Source organism: Pogona vitticeps, chromosome 3 (genome assembly GCF_051106095.1).
Source record: "Pogona vitticeps strain Pit_001003342236 chromosome 3, PviZW2.1, whole genome shotgun sequence".
NCBI classification, from domain to species: domain Eukaryota; kingdom Metazoa; phylum Chordata; class Lepidosauria; order Squamata; family Agamidae; genus Pogona; species Pogona vitticeps.
Genome location: NC_135785.1, coordinates 49106624 through 49126045, shown reverse-complemented (window position 1 = coordinate 49126045; position 19422 = coordinate 49106624). Strand labels below are relative to the sequence as shown.

Genomic DNA, 19422 nt, shown 5'->3' with positions numbered 1-19422 from the left:
TTTTTCTTTTTTTTTGTCTGACCTAAGAAACCATGGCTGCCGGTTTCAAAACAAGAAACTTAAACATGCTTTGAGGCTGGCTTGTTCTGAAACTGGTAAGCATTGTTTAAGATGAAAAGGGAAAGTAGCTGATTAGATGTTTGTGGGTTTAATCACCATATTCAAGAATAGGAATGAGAAGCAGCTCCATGCACTTTAGGGATCACTGAGCTTATTTATCCATGTGAAAACATCTGGGAAGTGTCACTGTGATTCCTAATTGTTACAATTCATAACTGTAGCCTAGCCATGAAATTTACCTCTTCCCTAAGCTGCCGCTCTCTTTCTTCTTCAAGTTTCTGGATTTCTGCTAATGATAATGTTGCCTGAGACTGACATGCTCTTGAATTGGATTGATGACCCCATGTTGAAGAGGATGGGAGCTGGAAGCAAAGACACATAGGAAATGGCAGTTAAGTTTTCTTAATGCAGAAGGTAGATACACCAAAATCTGATGAGACAAACATTGTTGTACTGCTCTAACAGTTAGGAGGTTTTTTTTTCTGATATTCAGCTTAAATCTGGCTTCCTGTAATTTCAGTCCATTGTTTCATGTCCCACATTATGGGATGATCGAAAATAAATCCTGCCCCTCCTCTGTATGACTACAGTGGTGCCTCGCTTAGCGATTGCCTCGTTTAACGATGTATTCGCTTAACAATGAGGTTTCTGGAGCAATTTTGCGCTCCGTTTAACGATGTTCCCTGTGGGGAAAATTCACATAGCGATGTTTGGGACCTTGCCTTGCTTAGCGATGACAGTCCCCTGTTTCGCTTAGCGATGTTCCGTTTTTGCTGTCAAAATCGGGTTCAATGCTTTCCAATGGGGGAGAAACAAATTCACCAAAAATTAACGAAGAGTCAGAACAAAGCCAAATTAAGTTTGCACACGTTTTAGAAGGTGCACTAACGATTCCAAGCATTTAAAACCATTTTTGAACCTTTTAAGACACACTTAAAATTGCAAAAACGGACATCGCAAAACCATTGAAATGCATTGAATAGGCTTCAATGCATTCCAATGGGGGATACATTGTTTCGCTTAGCGATGATTCCTATGGGGATTTTCGCTTAAGGACGGTAATCCGTTCCCATTGGAACGGATTAACCGGTATTCAATGCATCTCTATGGGAAAACGTGTTACGCTTAGCGATGTTTTCCCATAGTGATGTTTTTTTTTTGAACCAATTAACATTGTTAAGCGAGGCACCACTGTACTTTTCAAGTAACTGAAAAGTGCTATCATATCTCACCTCAGTCTTCTTTTCTCAATACTAAACATGTCCAGTTCTTTCAGCCTTTCCTTATAGGACTTAGTTTCCAGCCCCCCTGATTATCCTTGTGCCCTCCTCCAAACTTGTTTCAGTTTGCTGGCATCCTTCTTGAAGTGCGGTGCTCAGAATTGGACACAATACTCAAGGTGAGGCCTAACCAATGCTAAATAGAGGGGCATTAGTACTTTACAGGATTTGGAGACTCTACTTGTTTTAATGCATCCTAAAATAGCATTTGCCCTTTTTGCAGCCATATCGCACTGCTGGCTCATATTTCACGGTGATAAAGAAAAGATACTCATGCTAAAGAACCAATACCTTCATCTGTGCAAGTTGCTGCTGCTGTTGCTGTTGCTGCAGTCGGCGCAAGGCCTCCTGCTGTTGCTGCCTCTGCCTCATAATTTCTTTCTGGCGTTGGAGTTCCAGCTCCTTACGTTTCCTTTCTTCTTCCTCCTGCCGCTGTCGGGCTGCTTCCTCTTCCATACGTAACCGGTTTTCTTCTAACCGACGCTTTGCTTCCTCTTCTTCACGTGCCCATTTGGCCGCCTCCTCTTCCTTCCAAAAACAGAAATATAACATTTCTCTAAGTTCTAGATTGAAATCCTTCTTTTCAAAATATGTTATGCTACACAGAACTGCCAGGTAGCCTTTGCTTCAAATCATGAAAGCCGATCTAGAACATAATGTTTTGATGGAATAATGCTTATGTCAGAGTATTTCCTAGAGCAAGTTCTATTATAGCTGATTTTTTAACTGTTGTTTTAAGATTTGTCATTTTAAATGACTTATCAGTTTTGAATTAACAGTCTTATACTGAATCAAATCAAGGGTCTCTCTCTGCTGTTTGCTGCATTCTGACATATGAAATCACACACAATGCAGTAATTAAGGGGTAAACATGTGGATGTGTTTCAATCTTCAGTTCAGGAAAATCTTAATAGGAAGAGATTTTTGTCCTCCTTTTCACCTGTTTACGAAGCAACTCTTCTTGCTGCCGTCTCTCCTCTTCTTCTCTTCTCCTTTCCTCCAACCTTCTAAGTGCTTCCTCCTGTTGCTGCCGCTCCTCTTCTTCACGCTGCCGTCTTAGTGCAATTTCTTGTTCTCTCTGCCGTCTCAGAGCTTCCTCCTGCATACAGAATTAAGAAGAAACATAATAAAGTGTTTGGACTTGCATTTAGCCATACTATACGTGGTATATGACCTCAACCTGGCTGCCTGGAGAATGACCTAAAGCCAGATGCTTCTAGATTTGCTTGCTATATAAGCAAAGTTTGTTTCAATGAAATGAGATAACCTTATGATTTCCAGGGTGCGACCATCCTAACTGCTAGTGGAGACACTCCTGGGTGAGAAACACATGTATTGGTGCAACAATGAACTTAGAATTTGCCCAACAAGAATATTTTTAAAATCTCTCATATCCAAGTTTATGATTTTTGGGTATGGGTATGCAAGTACCCATACAATTTTAAAGTGCAATATGTGAGTTGACTTAATGGCATTGAGGAGCTTAAAAACCTGTAAGAAATAGTTAGCACCTATCTTCATGCCTCAATACCAGCTACTCTGAACCACCCATCAAAATTTGTCATCTGTAATGTATCTATGTCTGCCTTTTTGGAAAAAGGCAGTCCTGAGGCTGTTAAGCAAGGCAGCCTAAAGGATCCTAATCTGCTCTCCTTTCAAACAATTATTAATATACGAAATATTACAGAAAAGAACTATCAAAAAATTCCTTCAGTAATGTTAGTAAGAATTTATTTCTGTTAACTTTCAGAGGGCAAAGTTGTAGTTATGGTTGTAACATTTTAAAAAAGTATGGAAAATCACTGAAAAAATGAGTGAATGTGTTCTTACAGTGGTGCACCATTTCCCATAGGAATGCGCTGACATGCAATTAAACCGAAGAAAAAAATCACCACCACCCCAAAACAATCACTGGAAGACTCATTAAACACAATTAATCCCTTCCGGCCGAAGGGGGAAAAAAGAAAAGCAATCAAGTGTGCAAGTGTGGAAATGCACAGAAAACAAACAGAGCAAATCGGAAATGAACAGAGAACAAAGGGGGCAGGTCGGAAATGCAAAGAGAACAAAGGAAAAAGCAAGGGAAGCATGCAGGACCCATCGGAAATGGGGAATCCCCTTCCAAAAAGCAACCAACCCCCCTAAGACCCATCAGAAATGGGGAGGAAAAAACCAACCAACCAACAAACCCCCCAAGACCCATTGGAAATGGGGAAAATACTCCAAAAAGCAACAAAACCATCCAAGACCCATTAAAAATGGGGGAAAAAAACCAAACACAAAAAACCCCAAGACTGATCACAACACAGAAACATAACCCCCCCGCTCAAAACCATGCTGCAAAAACAACCAGAACAGTTTTTAAAAAGCAAAAAAAGCAGCACCTTGCCTTACTAGGCAGCCCAAAGCCTCCCTGCCAACGCACGCACACACACACTCAGAAGCAGAAGCGAGGCAGTCCCAAGCCTCCTCCCACGCACTCTCTCTAACTGCTGGGGCAAAAGGGCTATAAAGAAGCAGCCTCGTCGCCACCTACAGTTAGAAATTTGCATTTCCCGCCTTTTATGTTTGTAAGTGGAAGCTCCAGTTGCAAGCAGAAGCAAAATTTTGCGGTCGGAGCTGGTCGTAACTCAAAATGGTCACAAGTAGGGACGTTCGTAAGTCGAGGCACCACTGTATTTATGTTTTCAAGTGCAAAATGAAAGTATAATTTGTGGGTTTTTTTGTTGAGAACATTTTGAAGTCGAACATTCTGAAATGAGCTTCAGGTTCTGTTGACCTTGTTTTAATTTTGTGTGAATCAGCATTATTATTATTACATTAAATTAATATCAGAGTAATTTGCTGTACTGCAATATTATTCCCCTTTTTGTTTTTTTAAGTTGTCTTGTGAAGGGAGAAATAAATAAGTATTTTTGAAGATTTGCAGATAGAATAGTAGTTTCTAAAGTAAACACTGAGAAGTTAAAACCACATCTAACAGACAAACTAGTTTCACTAATTATAAAGCATATTTATTTATATGCTGTGAACGCCTCTTTAAGAGAGGGAGTGGTCACTACCACCTTGAAAGAGGCAGTAATTCGTCCACTCCTTAAAAAGCCTAACCTGGACCCAAAGCTAGTGGTTAACTACCGACCAGTAGCGAACCTTCCTTATTTGGGCAAAGTGTTGTGGCTGGGCAACTCCACGCACTGCTGGATGAAACGTTTCAGGCCTAGTTTTTGTACAGAGACTGCCTTAGTCACCCTGTATGATGACCTTTGCAGGGAGAGAGACAGGGGGAGTGCAACCCTGTTGATACTCCTGGACCTCTCAGTGGCTTTCGACACCATCAACCATGGTGTTCTTCTGGATAGGCTGGCTGGGTTGGGAATTAGGGGCACTGCTTTACAATGGTTCCGCTCCTTCCTGGCTGAACGTGTCCAGAGGGTGGTGTGGGGGATAGTTGCTCTGCCCCATGGCATTTATGTCATGGGGTTCCTCAGGGCTCAATACTGTCCCCCATGCTGTTTAACATCTACATGAAACCGCTGGGAGAGGTCACCAGGAGGTTTGGGCTGAGAAGTCAGCAATATGCTGATGATACTCAGCTCTACCTCTCATTTTCCACCAATCCAGGTGAGGCGGTTTCTGTGCTGAACGCGTGTCTGGACCTGATAATGGACTGGATGAGGGTTAATAAATTGAAACTCAATCCAGACAAGACGGAAGTGCTGTTAGTGGGTGCTTCACCGGACAGGTTGGAGGGCCATTTCCCTGCCCTGAATGGGGTTACACTCCCCCAAAGGGACAGGGTCCGCAGCTTGGGGGTGCTCCTGGACGCCAGTCTAACACTGGAAACCCAGGTGGACTTGGTGGCCAGAGGCTCCTTCCTTCAGCTGCAGAAATTATACCAGCTACGGCCCTACCTGGACAAGCGGGGTCTCATGACAGTTACACACGCATTGGTAACAACTCGCATAGATTACTGCAATGCACTCTACATGGGGCTGCCTTTAAAGACGGTCCGGCGAATGCAGCTGGTTCAGAATTGAGCTGCACGGCTGGTGAGTGGTGGGGCCGCTAGGGAACATATCAAGCCGATTCTGTTTTAAGTTACACTGGCTACCAGTTGCTGCCCGAGCCCAATTCAAAGTGCTTGTTTTGATGTATAAAGCCCTAAACAGCTTGGGCCCTGGATACCTGAAGGACCGCCTCCTTCCATATGAACCTACTCGACAGTTAAGATCTAACCAGGGGGCCCTTTTGAAAAAGCCGTCCCTTAAGGAGATAAGAGGGAGGGCTTGTAGAGAAAGGGCCTTTTCGGCAGCTGCCCCCAGATTATGGAATGACCTCCCGACTGAGATTTGTCTAGCGCCGACGCTGATGACATTTCGGCACCAGGTCAAAACCTTCCTGTTCCAGAAGGCTTTTAACTAAAATAATATCAGCTGTGAGTCTGATGGCAATTTCTAGAATATATATTTTAATTGCATTTTAATTATTTTGCCTTTTTATTTTATTTTAAATGCTGTAAGCCACCCAGAGTCCTTCGGGTACTGTGGGCGGCATATAAGTTAAATAAATAATTAAATAAACAAACAAACAAACAAACAAACAAACAAATAAAAAAAGGTAATAATTAAACTGACCAACCAATTTCGCAATTCTTCCTTTGTTCATGTCTGAAGTACCACAGCACAATTAATAAATGTATCAGATTTTTTTTGTCAAATAACAACCAACTAATTTGGGACAGCTAACATCAAACCTTCCATGCTCCATGTTAAGAGGCATAGATATTTATATAGGCCTGAAGCTGCCTGCTCTTTTTCACATTTACAAAGGACTGTGTCAGTGTGAATAAGTCATATTCTTAGGTTCAGTTTGGTTCTACCAACTCTAGTCCAAAGCTAAATAACCCAGTTCTCCATGTGGTCAGGAACTAGATTTTCCTGAGATTCCATCCATTTTAAGAGGTCAGCAGTTCTTTCTTTCCACATTCTTCCTATTGTTCCTTCAAGACTCACATATGTTCTCAAAACATTCTTCCTTGATTTTAATCTCGGAGGGGCAGGATGGTAGCCAAAGAGTGGGTGAACAATTGATGCAGATGCGTTGAGTCTTTCACTATTAGCTGCTATCTCTTCTCCATATGTTACTGGGTGCAATGCTTATTAGTCACCTCATTTTATTAACAGAGTTTAACTTCAGGCATCCGTTAATGATTCTATAGTTTTCACTGCAATGCTACAACATCATGAGTGCTTCATGACCATGCACATTTGTAAAAACTGTTCTCTTTATAACACATTGTATATATCTGAAATGTTACCTGCTTCCTGCGAGCCATTTCCTCCTCTTCTCTTCTTTTTCTCTCTTCCTCTTGCCTCCTGATTAGTTCTTCCTGTTGTCTCCGAATGTCCTCCTGTCTCTTCCTCTCCTCTTCTTCTCTTTTGGCCCTTAGTTCAGCTTCTCTTCGCTCCTGTTCTAGCTGAAGTAACAAAAGTAATATTATAGATAAGAGCCAGAGAAACTGATATATCATTTACACTAGCTGCAAGATGTTTGTTAGTTATGATATTAAATGGTTTACAGCAGTGCCTCGCATAGCGACGTTAATCGGTGCAGCAAAAATCGCTGCAGAGCGATTTCGTTGCTATGAGATTTTTAAAAGCCCATAGGAATGCATTGAAACCCCTTCAATGTGTTCCTATGGGCTTAAAACTGACCTTTAAGTGAAGATCCTCCATACGGTGGCCATTTTCACTGCCCGGTAAGTGAGGAATCTGTCCCTAATCACAGCTGGGGGAAAATCATTGCTTTGCGATAATCGGTAAGCGAAACAGGGTACTGATCATCACAAAGCGATTTTTCCCCATTTAAAACATTGCAATGCAATCGCAAAAGCAATCGCAAAAAGTTCGTTGATATGCGATTTCGTCGTTAAATGGGGTGCCCGTTAAGCGAGGGCACCACTGTATATCCTTCACCATATCTGGTATTCCCAGGCAAGGAGATGGTTTACATCTCCTTGTGATCACTTGTAGAACAACAATGCCTCATTCAGAATTAACAACTAATTAATAACATGTGGAACCCCAATCACTGCAGATCAGCACAGGCAATGTCACAGTTGTTCTTTAAAACAAGCAAAACAAACTGGGATTGCCAATGACAGGTAGTAGAATAATATGTTTCTTCTTCTTTTACCTTTGCAGCCTTAGCCTTTTCAAGCTGCTGTAACTGTTCTAGAGATGGTCCCTGAGATGTATTATCAATTGGGAGATCCCAGACACTGTTTCCTTCCCAAACTGCAAAGCAAATGGAGAAAAATACGTTTTGGTAAAGTAACACACTTTAAAATTAAGAGAGAATAGAAATTAGAAACTAATGTAGACATGGATCATGTTAGTCAATACATCCCTCTAAATGATATGGGATGAATTATTTTCTCTCACTGAAGAAAGCTAAAGTGAACAGAAAACAATTAAAAAAAAACAGCAAGAGAGTATACAAATGAAAATAAACATCAAATTCTTTTAGAGAAAGCATTTTGCATTACTAATAGATATGCACAAAACAAATTATATTAAAATGACATTAATAAAGTACACAAGCTCCTTCCTGTCTCCATAAGATACCCTGTTCCCCCAAAAATAAGACCTAACCTGAAAATAAGTCCTAGTATGATTTTTCAGGATGCTCGTAATATAAGCCCTACCCCCAAAATAAGCCCTATTTAAGTGAAACCCCGCCCTCCACCCTTGTGCTCCATTATGCTGCAACCAGAAGATGACATGACTGTAAAATAAAACACCCCTTGAAAATAAACCCTAATGTGTTTTTTGGAACAAAAATTAATATAAGACCCTGTCTTATTTTCGGGGAAACATGGTAGTATTCACAGAAATCACTAATTGGCTGAAACTCAATTGCATAGCTCCTCATGCACAAGACAGATGATGCCAAGCAGCAACAACAAAATGCTTGTCAGTAAGGCAATTTCAGGGAGCATGCAACTCATACACAATGCAGCAAAATTGGGTGCACCTTGTTAAAGGAAGACTTTAATCAGTGTCAATTTGCTGTTAATTATGACATTAGTGCCACTGCACACAACAGGATTTAAGCTAATACAAAACAATCTGGTGCAATTTAGCCTGGCAGCTGCTGAGAGTAAAGTATAAATCCCAAACTATTCCCACTCTGAAAATTACTCACAAAACATGGTTTTACAAGTTGTGATTCTCTGGATACTACTAAAAACACATAGTGTTGTGTTGCAAATCATGCTTTGGTATTATGTGAAATGTAGCCAACATCACAGTGTTCCAAACTGGTTTCTTACCTGTAGCTGGCGGAGCTGCTGACTGAAGCTCCCAAATTGAGCCAGTGTCTGGCACTGACACAGATCTTGATACAGGTGGCCCCATGTTCTGCTCAGCTTTTCTGCAATAGTAAAAGAAAGGTTCAATATGCTATCCCATAAATTTCTATCGATGTATTGTGCTGTTTTCGTAGTTGGAATCGATTATACATGAATCAACTAATTGGATACCACAAGCCAATTAAAAGCTGTAGTCCATAGCCATAGTGGTACTGGCACAAACAGAGTGAAGAGATGATTTTCAGCAACAGCCTCTTCCTCACATAGTCTCCCATCTCCTGTTCTAAGGGAGATACAGCTTTCAAAAATATTCCCACAACCCTCTGAAACAGGTTATGGAGGCACGCAGGCTACAGTGAGGAAGACAAATAGCTGAAAATATCTCCCTCACAATTTTACCCATGGAAACCTGTGTTAAATAAGAGCACTGCATCTGCAGAGTGACAGAAAGGAGATGGGAAAAGAAATAATTTTGAGTTGGTGCAAACTGAATGATGTACCTTCATCAAGGGCCATATTATACAGTATATATCTCAAGTGATGTTTCAAGTATAACTGGGGGTGGGTAATATTAAGAAGTCCAGAACCCAATTTTCTGCTCGAGGGCTATACAGACTGCTTTTCATAATGCAACTCGCAAACCAGAATGAAGCTGGAAAAGACTAGACATGTTTTTGTTTTATTTTTTAAATGATGAAATGTGGCATATTAACTATCTGAAAGGTGACATGGCATTCCTGGAGTACTCCAGGAGTGACAATTCATTTTTTGGCTTGAAAATCAAGGGCAGGGAGAGAACGAGGCAACACAAAAACAGCCCTGGTGGGTGGCAAGTCACCCCAAGACCACAGTCCCCCAGTGTGAAAACTCAATATGACAGATCTGTGCATGTACACACACATGCATATCTATTTGTCAATGACCCGTGATTGACTGCATTTTTGTATTGAATATAATGGGTTTATTATTGTACAAGATGTGAATCGATGCTGAAATCTAAACTCTTACCTCATTTTAAGTGCCTGGAATTGTTGCAAAAGGAGAGCCAGTTGCTGTTGCTGCTGAGATGAGAGAGCTGCTTTTTGCTGCTGTGCCATTACCTGTGCATACTGTTGTCTTGAAAAAAGAATGGAAAAAGTTCACTCTACTTATCCAGTGAATGGCTAAAAATATATAAAACAGAACTCCTAAAACATGTATCAAAGTAATAGCACACTAAATCACCATAAACCAGAACACCTGCCACCCAGAGGAAAACTGGATGACACTTGATAAGAAAAATCATTATTCAAAATAATTCTCACCCTCCCTCTGTAAAAACTCCCCCCAAAAGCACATCTATTTGTCAGAGGACTCTATGGAATGAGATCACTTATGGTACAGGGGGCTGAAAACAAATAGCTGGAGATTATTGAAGTGTGAGCAATAACTGGTATGATTAGCAACTACTGTACATGTATGTTTATCTCACTGATACACAAGCTAAGTTAACCTCCCAATGTATTCAGTTAAGTCATTCTCCCCGAAGAGAATAAATATCAGTTACATAAATATATTATAAAGAGATTTGTTTCTGTATTTGCGAAGGGTTTCATGGCCGGGATCTAATGGTTTTTCGGGCTCTTTGACCGTGTTCTGAAGTTTGTTCTTCCTAACGTTTCGCCAGTCTCTGTGGCCGGCATCTTCACAGGACAGCACTCTGTGCCGGCCACAGAAACTAGCGAAACATTAGGAAAAACAACCTTCAGAACACGGCCAAAGAGCCCAAAAAACCCACAACAACCATTAGATTTGTTTCTCTTGGCTGTAATGTTCTCACTTCAACAGTCAGTGTTTGTATGGTACATTGGAGGATGTTGTTACTGTTTCGTCGTTGTGTCTGACTCTTCGTGACCCCAGGGACCAGAGCACGCCAGGCCCTCCTGTCTTCCACTGCTACCGGAGTTGAGTCAAATTCATATTGGTAGCTTCGATGACACTGTCCAACAATCTCGTCCTCTGTCGTCCCCTTCTCCTCTTGCCTTCACACTTTCCCAACATCAGGATCTTTTCCAGAGAGTCTACTCTTCTCATGAGATGACCAAAGTATTGGAGCCTGAGCTTCAGGATCTGTCCTTCCAGTGAGCACTCAGGGTTGATTTCCTTTAGAATGGACAGGTTTATTCTCTTTGCAGTCCAGGACACTCTCAAGAGTCTCCTCCAACACCACAGTTCAAAAACATCAAATCTTTGGCAGTTCAGGCTTCTTTATGGTCCAGCTCTCACTTTCATACATCGCTACTGGAAAAACCATAGCTTTGACTATGCGGACTTTTGTTGGCAAGGTGATGTCTCCGCTATTTAAGATGCTGTCGAGGTTTGTCATTGCTTTCCTCCTAAGAAGCAGGTGTCTTTTAATTTCGGGGCTGCTGTCACCATCTGCAGTGATCATGGAACCCAGAAAAGTAAAATCTATCACTGCCACCATATCTTCCCCTTCTATTTCCCAGGATGTGATGGGACCAGTGGCCATAATCTTAGTTTTGTTGATGTTGAACTTCAGACCATTTCTGGCTCTCTCCTCTTTCACCCTCATTAAGAGGTTCTTTAATTCCTCCTCACTTTCTGCCATCAGAGTGGTATCATCTGCCTATCGGAGGTTGTTGATATTTCTTCCAGCAATTTTAATTCCGGTTTGGGATTCCTCCAGTCCAGCCTTTCGCATGATGTATTCTGCATATAAGTTAAATAACCAGGGAGACAATATACAGCCTTGTCATGCTCCTTTCCCAATTTTGAACCAATCAGTTGTTCCATATCCAGTTCTAACTGTTGCTTCCTGTCCCACATATAGATTTTTCAGGAGATAGATAAGGTGGTCAGGCACTCCCATTTCTTTAAGAAATTGCCGTAGTTTGCTGTGGTCCACACAGTCAAAGGCTTCTGCATAGTCAATGAAGCAGAAGTAGAGGTTTTTCTTGAACTCTCTGGCTTTCCCCATAATCCAGCGCATATTAGCAATTTGGTCTCTAGTTCCTCTGCCTCTTCGAAATCCAGCTTGTACTTCTGGGAGTTCTTGGTCCACATACTGCTGAAGCATACCTTGGAAGATTTTGAGCATAACTTTCCTAGCGTCTGAAATGAGTACAATTATACAGTAGTTGGAGCATTCTTTAGCACTGCCCTTCTTTGGGATTGGGATGTAGACTGATCTTTTCCAATCCTCTGGCCACTGCTGAGTTTTCCAAACTTGCTGGCATATTGAGTGTAGCACCTTAACAGTGTCATCTTTTAAGATTTTAATAGTTGAGCTGAAATGCCACCACCTCCACTGGCCTCGTTGTTAGCCATGCTTTCTAAGGCTCACTTGATATCACTCTCCAGAAAGTCTGGTTCAAGGTCACCAACCACACTATCTGGGTTGTCCAGGACATCCAGATCTTTCTGGTATAATACCTCTGTGTTTTATTGCCACCTCTTCTTGATGTCTTCTGCTTTTATTAGGTCCCTACCATTTTTGTCCTTTACCATGTCCATCTTTGCTCAAAATTTTCCTTTAATATCCGATTTTCCTGAACAGATCTCTGGTTTTTCCTTTTCTATTATTTTCCTCTATTTCTTTGCATTGTTCATTTAAGAAGGCCCTCTTGTCTCTCCTTTCTATTCTTTGGAAGTCTGCATTCAATTTTCTGTAACTTTCCCTATCTCCCTTGCATTTTGTTTCCTTTCTCTTTTCTGCTATTTGTAAGACCTTGTTGGACAGCCACTTTACTTTCTTGCATTTCCTTTTCTTTGGGATGGTTTTTGTTGCTGCCTCCTATACGTTACGAGCTCCATCCATAGTTCTTAAGGCACTCTGTCCACCAAATCTAGTTCCTTAAATCTGTTCTTCACTTCCACTGTGTATTCATAAGGGTTTTGGTTTAGATTATACCTGACCAGCCCAATGGTTTTTCCTACTTTCTTCAGTATAAGCTTGAGTTTTGCTATAAGAAGCTGATGATCAGAGCCACAACCAGCTCCAGGTCTTGTTTTTGCTGACTGTATAGAGCTTCTCCATCTTTGGCTGCAGAGAATATAATCAATCTGATTTCGATATTGCCCATCTGGTGATTTCCATGTATAGAGTCGCCTCTTGTGCTGTTGGAAAAGAGTGTTTGTGATGACCAGCTTCTTCTCTTGACAGAACTCTATTAGCCTTTGCCCTGCTTCGTTTTGAACTCCAAGGCCAAACTTACCTGTTGTTTTTTTAATCTCTTGACCCCCTACTTTAACACTCCAGTCCCCTATAATGACAAGAACATATTTCTTTTGTGTCAGTTCTAGAAGGTGTTGTAAGTCTTCATAGAATTGGTCAATTTCAGCTTCTTCAGCATTGGTGGTTGGTGCATAAACTTGGATTATTGTGATGTTGAAAGGTCTGCCTTGGATTCGTATTGACATCATTCTATCATTTTTGAGATTATATCCCATTATAGCTTTTCCCACTCTTTTGTTGACTATGAGGGCTATTCCATTCCTTCTATGGGCTTCTTGCCCACAATAGTAGATATGATAGTAATCTGAATTGAATTTGCCTGTTCCCATCCATTTTAGTTCACTGATGCCCAGGATATCAATGTTTATTCTTGCCATCTCCTGTTTGACCACATCCAGCTTGCCAAGGTTCATGGATCTTACATTCCAGTTTCCTATGCAGTATTTTTCTTTGCAGCATCGGACTTTCCTTTCACTTCCAGGCGTGTCCACAGCTGAACATCCTTTTGGCTTTGGCCCAATCACTTCATTAGCTCTGGAGCTACTTGTACTTGTCCTCCACTCAGTAGCATGTTGGACATCTTCCGACCTGAGGGTCCCATCTTCCAGAATCATATATTTTAGCCTTTTGTTTCTGTTCTTGGGGTATTCTTGGCAAAGATACTGGAGTGGTTTGCCAATTCCTACTCCAGGTGCATTGTGTTTAGTCGGAACTCTCCACTATGACCTGTCCATCTTGGGTGTCCCTGCACGGCATAGCCTATAGCTTCTCTGAATTACTCAAACCCCTTTGCCATGACAAGGCAGCAATCCATGAAGGAGGTAGAGAAGGGCAGTCATAGCGTAAAGCTGCCAATTCACTAGTTCGTCGGGCTGAGGTGATGGCTACAAGAAAATCTGTTTTAAAGGTGATGAGTCTTAAGTCAGTTGTAGCTAATGTTTCAAAAGGAGCTTTGGTAAGCTGTTTCAAAACAAGAGTTAGTGACCACTGTGGAGGAGGTCAACTATCAGGGTAGATATGAGAGGGACCTTTAAGAAAACGTTTCGTTGTTGGATGTTTGAAGAAGTTTGCTGCTGGAGAATTTGGAGGTTGGTATGATATTGTTGCCGAAAGGTAGACTTTCAAGGATGAGATGGAGAGGCCTTGTATTTGATATATAGGAGGAAGTGGAGAACAGTGGAAAGTGATGGATTGATGGAGGATGATGAGGAAGATTTGGCGAAGGATTGAAATTTCTTCCATTTGTACAGGTAGGCTTTCCTTGTGGATGGTTTTTTGGCATGATGAAGAATGTTCATTAACGAGGGAGAATCCTCCATGCTGCCAGCTGCAGAACAGGTAAGTCCAGGTGTAGGACTTGGGAGTTGTTCTGTGTGAGAAGGTGTGACAGGTGGGGGAGATGGTGGCTGTCTGATGAGAGACTGAGGAGAACTGGGAACCAAGTCTGTCTCGGCCACCAAGGGGCTATAATGATGGCATTGGTTTTGTTTTGTTGTAGACGGATGACAACTTTGTGGAGGAGAGGGAACGGTGGAAAAAAGGTAGGTATAAGTCTTGGGCCAATGGCTGAGAAACGCGTCTCCCTGGGAATGTTTTCTTATTCCCGCTCAGGAGCAATACAGTTGGCATTTCCATTTCGCTCAGGAGGCAAAGAGATAGAGAGTCTGTGTGCCCCATTTCCAGCATAGTTGGCAGAATACTGATTGATCTAGTTCCCACTAGTGAGAGTGGGCATCAGTATGGCTGAGCGAGTCTGCTAGGTCACTGTCTTGACCACCGATGTATACGGCTGTAAGACAGGTGTGATGTTGCAGACACCACTCCCAGAGGTTGGCCGCTAGGTAGAGGAAACCTAGGGAGTGGGTGCTGCCTTGTTTTAGGATGTAGTACATCTCTGTGGTGTTGTCGGTGGCAATCTGTACCATTTTTCCTACAAGAAGGTTTCTGAAAGCCTTTCAGGCCTTGATGACAATTAGTAGCTCCAGCTCATTTATGCGAAGCAGTTTTTCTCTGTGAGACCATTTGGCGTGAACTGTGAGGGATCTGCAATGAGTCCCCCAGCTGGTGCGACTGGCATCAGTAGTGACTTGTATTTGTGGGCGAGGTTGTTGGAATGGTCACCCAATAGAAAGGTTGGTATGGGAATGCCACCAATGAAATTGAGAGGCCAGTTCTGGAGTGATTCTTAGGAGAGTGTGGGGAAAGTCTGTTAGGATCGAGTAGGGTCAGAAACCATTTTGAGATGCACATGCTGTTCAACTGACGTCATAGAGGCCATGGTGCCTAGAGCTCATTGCACTGTTAAGGCAGGTATCAAAGCCACGAAGTAAGGTGAGATTTTGTCTCTTTTCTGCAGGAAGGAACATGTGAGCTCGTGTGGAGTCCCTGAGCACGCCTATGTAATGTATAGTCCTTGTAGGTTTTAATTTGATTTCTGTTTGTTGATAGTTAGACTGAGATCGCAAAGAAGGGCGAGGGTGAAACAGGTGTCTCATTGAGCTTTGCGACAGGAGTGTGCTACAAGGAGCCAGTCGTTGATATATGGAAAGATGAGAATGTTTTGAAGTCTGAGGTAGGCGGCTACCAGTGCCATGCACTTGGTGAACACTCTCAGAGCGGTTGCAAGGTCCAATGGGAGTCTTTTGAATTGGTATGCTTGTGATCCAAGTTGGAAACGAAGGAATTTTCTGTGTGCAGGATGTATTGCAATATGAAAGTAAGCATCTCTTAGGTCTATGATGGTGAACCAGTCATTTTTTTGAAGTAAGCGAAGAACTGATTCTAGAGTAACCATGTGGAATTTTGTGGTGAGGATGTAGTTGTTTAATAATCTTAAATCTAGAATAGGGCGAAGTCCCCCATCTTTCTTCGGGATGGTGAAATAGTGAGAGAAAAACCCAGTGTTGTTTTGATAGATGGGCTGTATGGCATCTTTGAGAAGTAAATTTATTTCCTCTTGCAGGGGTTGTGACGGAGGAGTAACAAAGTGTGTTGTCAGAGGAAGTTTCAGGAAGTGGATGCGGTAGCTGTTTTTGATGATAGAGAGTACCCAGGAATCTGTGGTGATGGATTCCCATGCAGGTAAGTGTTTCCAGAGGGCACGTTTGGTGGAGTGGGTGGTGATCTCAGTCAGAGGAGTGTCAAACATGGTGTTTGGGTTTCTGGTCATTCCGCCTAGTGGCAGGCTGTTGCTGGGTTTTGGCTCTTTGGTTTTTGAAGCATGGATTTAAGAGGTTTGTTGGGGAGGGTCTCATTAGAACCTCTGGTACAAGTTAAAGGGTCGTTTCCAGTGATTTTGTTGAGGACGTTGCTGGTAGGAAAGGTGAACTCCCCAACGTCTGGCTGCTGAACATTTTTTTGGTACATTCTTTAGTATATCATCAGTTTCAGCATGAGAAAGACCTGCTCCATCAAAGGGGAGGTCTTCAACATGTGCCCGAGCATCTTCGACTAAGCCGGCTGTTCTGAGCCAGGAAAAACGGTGTAGGAATACTGCAGCAGCCATGGACTTGGCTGTAGCATCTATGGTATGGCGGGCGGAAAGCATCTGTTGTTTAGCAACAGAGAGACCTTCTTGTTGGAAGGTTTGAATCTCTAGCAGGGATTCAATAAAGGAGGATATATTGTCCCAAAGGAAGCGTTGGTAAGCTCCCATGGCTTCCTTAATAATTAGCGACCCACATGGTGAAGGCTGCGGAAGAGTAAGGCCATCTACCCATGGAGTCTATTCGTCGGCTCTCTTTATTTGGTGGTATGAGAGATTGTCAGTGTCGAGATCGCGACTGAGAGGCTTTGACTGAGAGGCTTTGAAAACGGCCCCTGGGTCATGGATTCTACAGAGGTTATCAATCCACTTAGACATGGTAAAGGAGGAAGCTGGGTTTGTTCAGGATCTATGCACAGTACTAAGGAGAGATTGCAACACTGATATGTGTACTGGAGTGGTTGTATTTTTAGAGATAAGATCATACAGATGATCGGCTGGTTCTGTCGATGGTTGGTGGATTTGTAGATCAAGGGATTTAGCCATGTGAATCATAAGTTGGGCATAGGTCTGGAAATCCTCTGCTGGTGATGGTGGGTCGGTATCCACAATGTCCGACTCTGGAGAGGTAAGTAATACCGATGGAGTCTGTGGCCAAGATCCATGGTCAGAGTCATCGAGGTCGCATCTGGAGTTGACGGACTGTTGATTGACTTCGGTGTCGAGAGGCTGAGTTTCATAGTATTACTGGTTATTAGTCAAAAAAGATGGAGGTGGCATGTCCATGGACATCTGTTGATGTTGAGGATCACTTACATGGAAAGATGGTTGAGCGTCAACGGACCTTGATTGGTAGGAATGGACGTCAGTGTCAAGCTTGGTGTCATAACAGTGCTAGGGTTGATGACTTTGATTTACCGGAGGATGGGAACTGTCTTGATGTGACGGGATGGAGCATGTGTCCATGGACCAGGATGAATATTGAGGATTGTTGATATTAGAGCCTGTGTCTCTGTGATGTGGAAACAGAGGTTGCTGATGCGATGTCATAGCAGTAGAATAAACAGACCCTGGCGATGGCAAGCATGAAGAGTGATTTCCATCATTTATTATAGTAGGAAAATATCAGGAGGCTGGGGCTGCAAAAGACTCACGTGTGGATGAAATCTGCTCGTCGGTCCGAGGTTTTTTAGATACCAAGTGGGGAGCAGGTTGAGGTATCTCCACGTCTCGGTGATGTGGCCGCTTCGACACTGATGATTGTCGAGAGGTAGGCCAACTACTAGATGGATGGTATTATCAAACCGTGTAAAACACCTGGTTGACTAGTCAGCACAGTTTGTTGAGCAGAGCACTGGTCGGGACAAATGGCACCCTGATGCACGCTGAGCGTGGGTTCGAACCACACACGATGAAGTGAGCTGTCAAGATTGTTGATTTTGATGGTTCTGGTTAGGGATCAGTGGCTGATCCGAGGTCATCGAATATGGAACGGTGTTGAGCTGTTTGGGATGGAAATCCTTGGGCGATGGAATAACCGAAGAATTGCTGGAAGGAATATAAGGTTGTGGACTGGGAGGAGAGGACAGTCGGTTGACTCTATCACCCCATTCTGGAGACTGAGAATGGGGTTGATGGGACGGAAGTTTGTCATCATCTGAGGGAGATTGATTCAGAGAGTTGTTGTGGTTATGATGGGATGTCTGTAGGCTTAGACTGTTTGGCTCATTTAGGAGGAACAAGCTCCGGAGCTGGAGCAGCTTCAGTAGGTCTCTGACGTTTAGAGGTTGTTTTTGAAGTCGAGGACTTCAGTATCAAGGGTTTCGATTTGTGTGTCTTGGAGGTCTTAGACGATGCAGATGGAGAATTGGAATGAGCTGGTGTAGCCAATTGACACTGTTTCGATGATTCAGTAATGGCTTTTTCCATTGCTTTGGTTTGGGAAGTGGCCCTACAGGGAGGTTGGGCCATTTGAACTGGTTGTAAGGATTATTCCCCAAGTCAGAGTTTTAGCCTCGAGAGGCAAGATCGAAGAATTCAGTGCTTAAAAATTTAGCAATGGGTACAGGAGGAATGCAGTTATTAAATGGGCCCAAAGGGGCCATGAGCAGGAGAAAACAATTGAGGAGAAAAACTGATGATTAAAGGGGGGGTGCTGCGGCCAGAGCTGAGAGAAGGAAAGGAAAAATCTCTGATGATAATGAGTTTAATCTAATAGTTTAAAAGAAAAAAAGATTGATAACAGGAAGGAATTAAGAATAAGCTCTCTTTCTCTTTTACTCACAGAAGCAGAATTATGAGGCTCTCAATGTGGAGGTTGAAAGAACTGAAAGAGAATGCTTGGTGCCAAGGTACTTATATGGGGGGCATATTCTAATACGTTTATTGCTACCGCAGAATCTTCTGATGAGGCTCTGAGGCTCTGTGCAGGCATGAATCACCCAGGGTATAATTCACAGAGGCCAAGGAAGAAGAACTTATGATTGAGCACATACAAATCTGACACGGACTGGGAAAATGGCCACTTCTACAAAAAAACAAACTCCACCATTGATACAGAGCTGATTCCAGATAATTAAAACAGCAAAGCACAGCTGTTGTCAAATATTATGAAAACTCACTGTAATAAAAATTGCTGGTACTGGAGATGTTGCATTTGGTACATGGCCGTGAGTTCCTGCTGCCTAGTCAGCCGTTCCTGGTCCAACTCACCCTGTGGATGTGAACAAACCAGTAATTGAATTGGGACAAAATATGAACTTTAACAAGACATTGCACCTTGATTTTCATGCTTAAATCTGCAATCATAACAACTGGAACATTGCTTTTGGAACATTATGTTATGTTAACAATTCTAGATGAGAAATTATATATCAAATACCAAATTCTTTTACAGTGAATTACTGAGTACACACAGCTTTGATTATATGACTTGAAATTAATTATGAGCATAAAGTATTTTGTATAAAATGCTATAAAACAGAAAATA

At 42.3% G+C, this 19422-nt stretch overlaps 1 protein-coding gene across 4 annotated transcripts in view; it reads right to left on the bottom strand.

The window, feature by feature from the left end:
• GIGYF2 (GRB10 interacting GYF protein 2) overlaps positions 1-19422 on the bottom strand; it is a 138016-nt gene that overhangs the window by 11348 nt on the left and 107246 nt on the right. For all 4 annotated transcript variants that reach the window (XM_020787358.3, XM_020787360.3, XM_020787359.3 and 1 more), the window contains exons 15-22: positions 19055-19146; positions 9721-9828; positions 8674-8774; positions 7536-7636; positions 6658-6816; positions 2281-2439; positions 1632-1868; positions 300-422 (exon numbers count right to left, since the gene is read on the bottom strand). In XM_020787358.3, the coding sequence (XP_020643017.3) occupies positions 300-422; positions 1632-1868; positions 2281-2439; positions 6658-6816; positions 7536-7636; positions 8674-8774; positions 9721-9828; positions 19055-19146 (1080 nt within the window). The remainder of the gene's footprint in view (positions 1-299; positions 423-1631; positions 1869-2280; positions 2440-6657; positions 6817-7535; positions 7637-8673; positions 8775-9720; positions 9829-19054; positions 19147-19422) is intronic.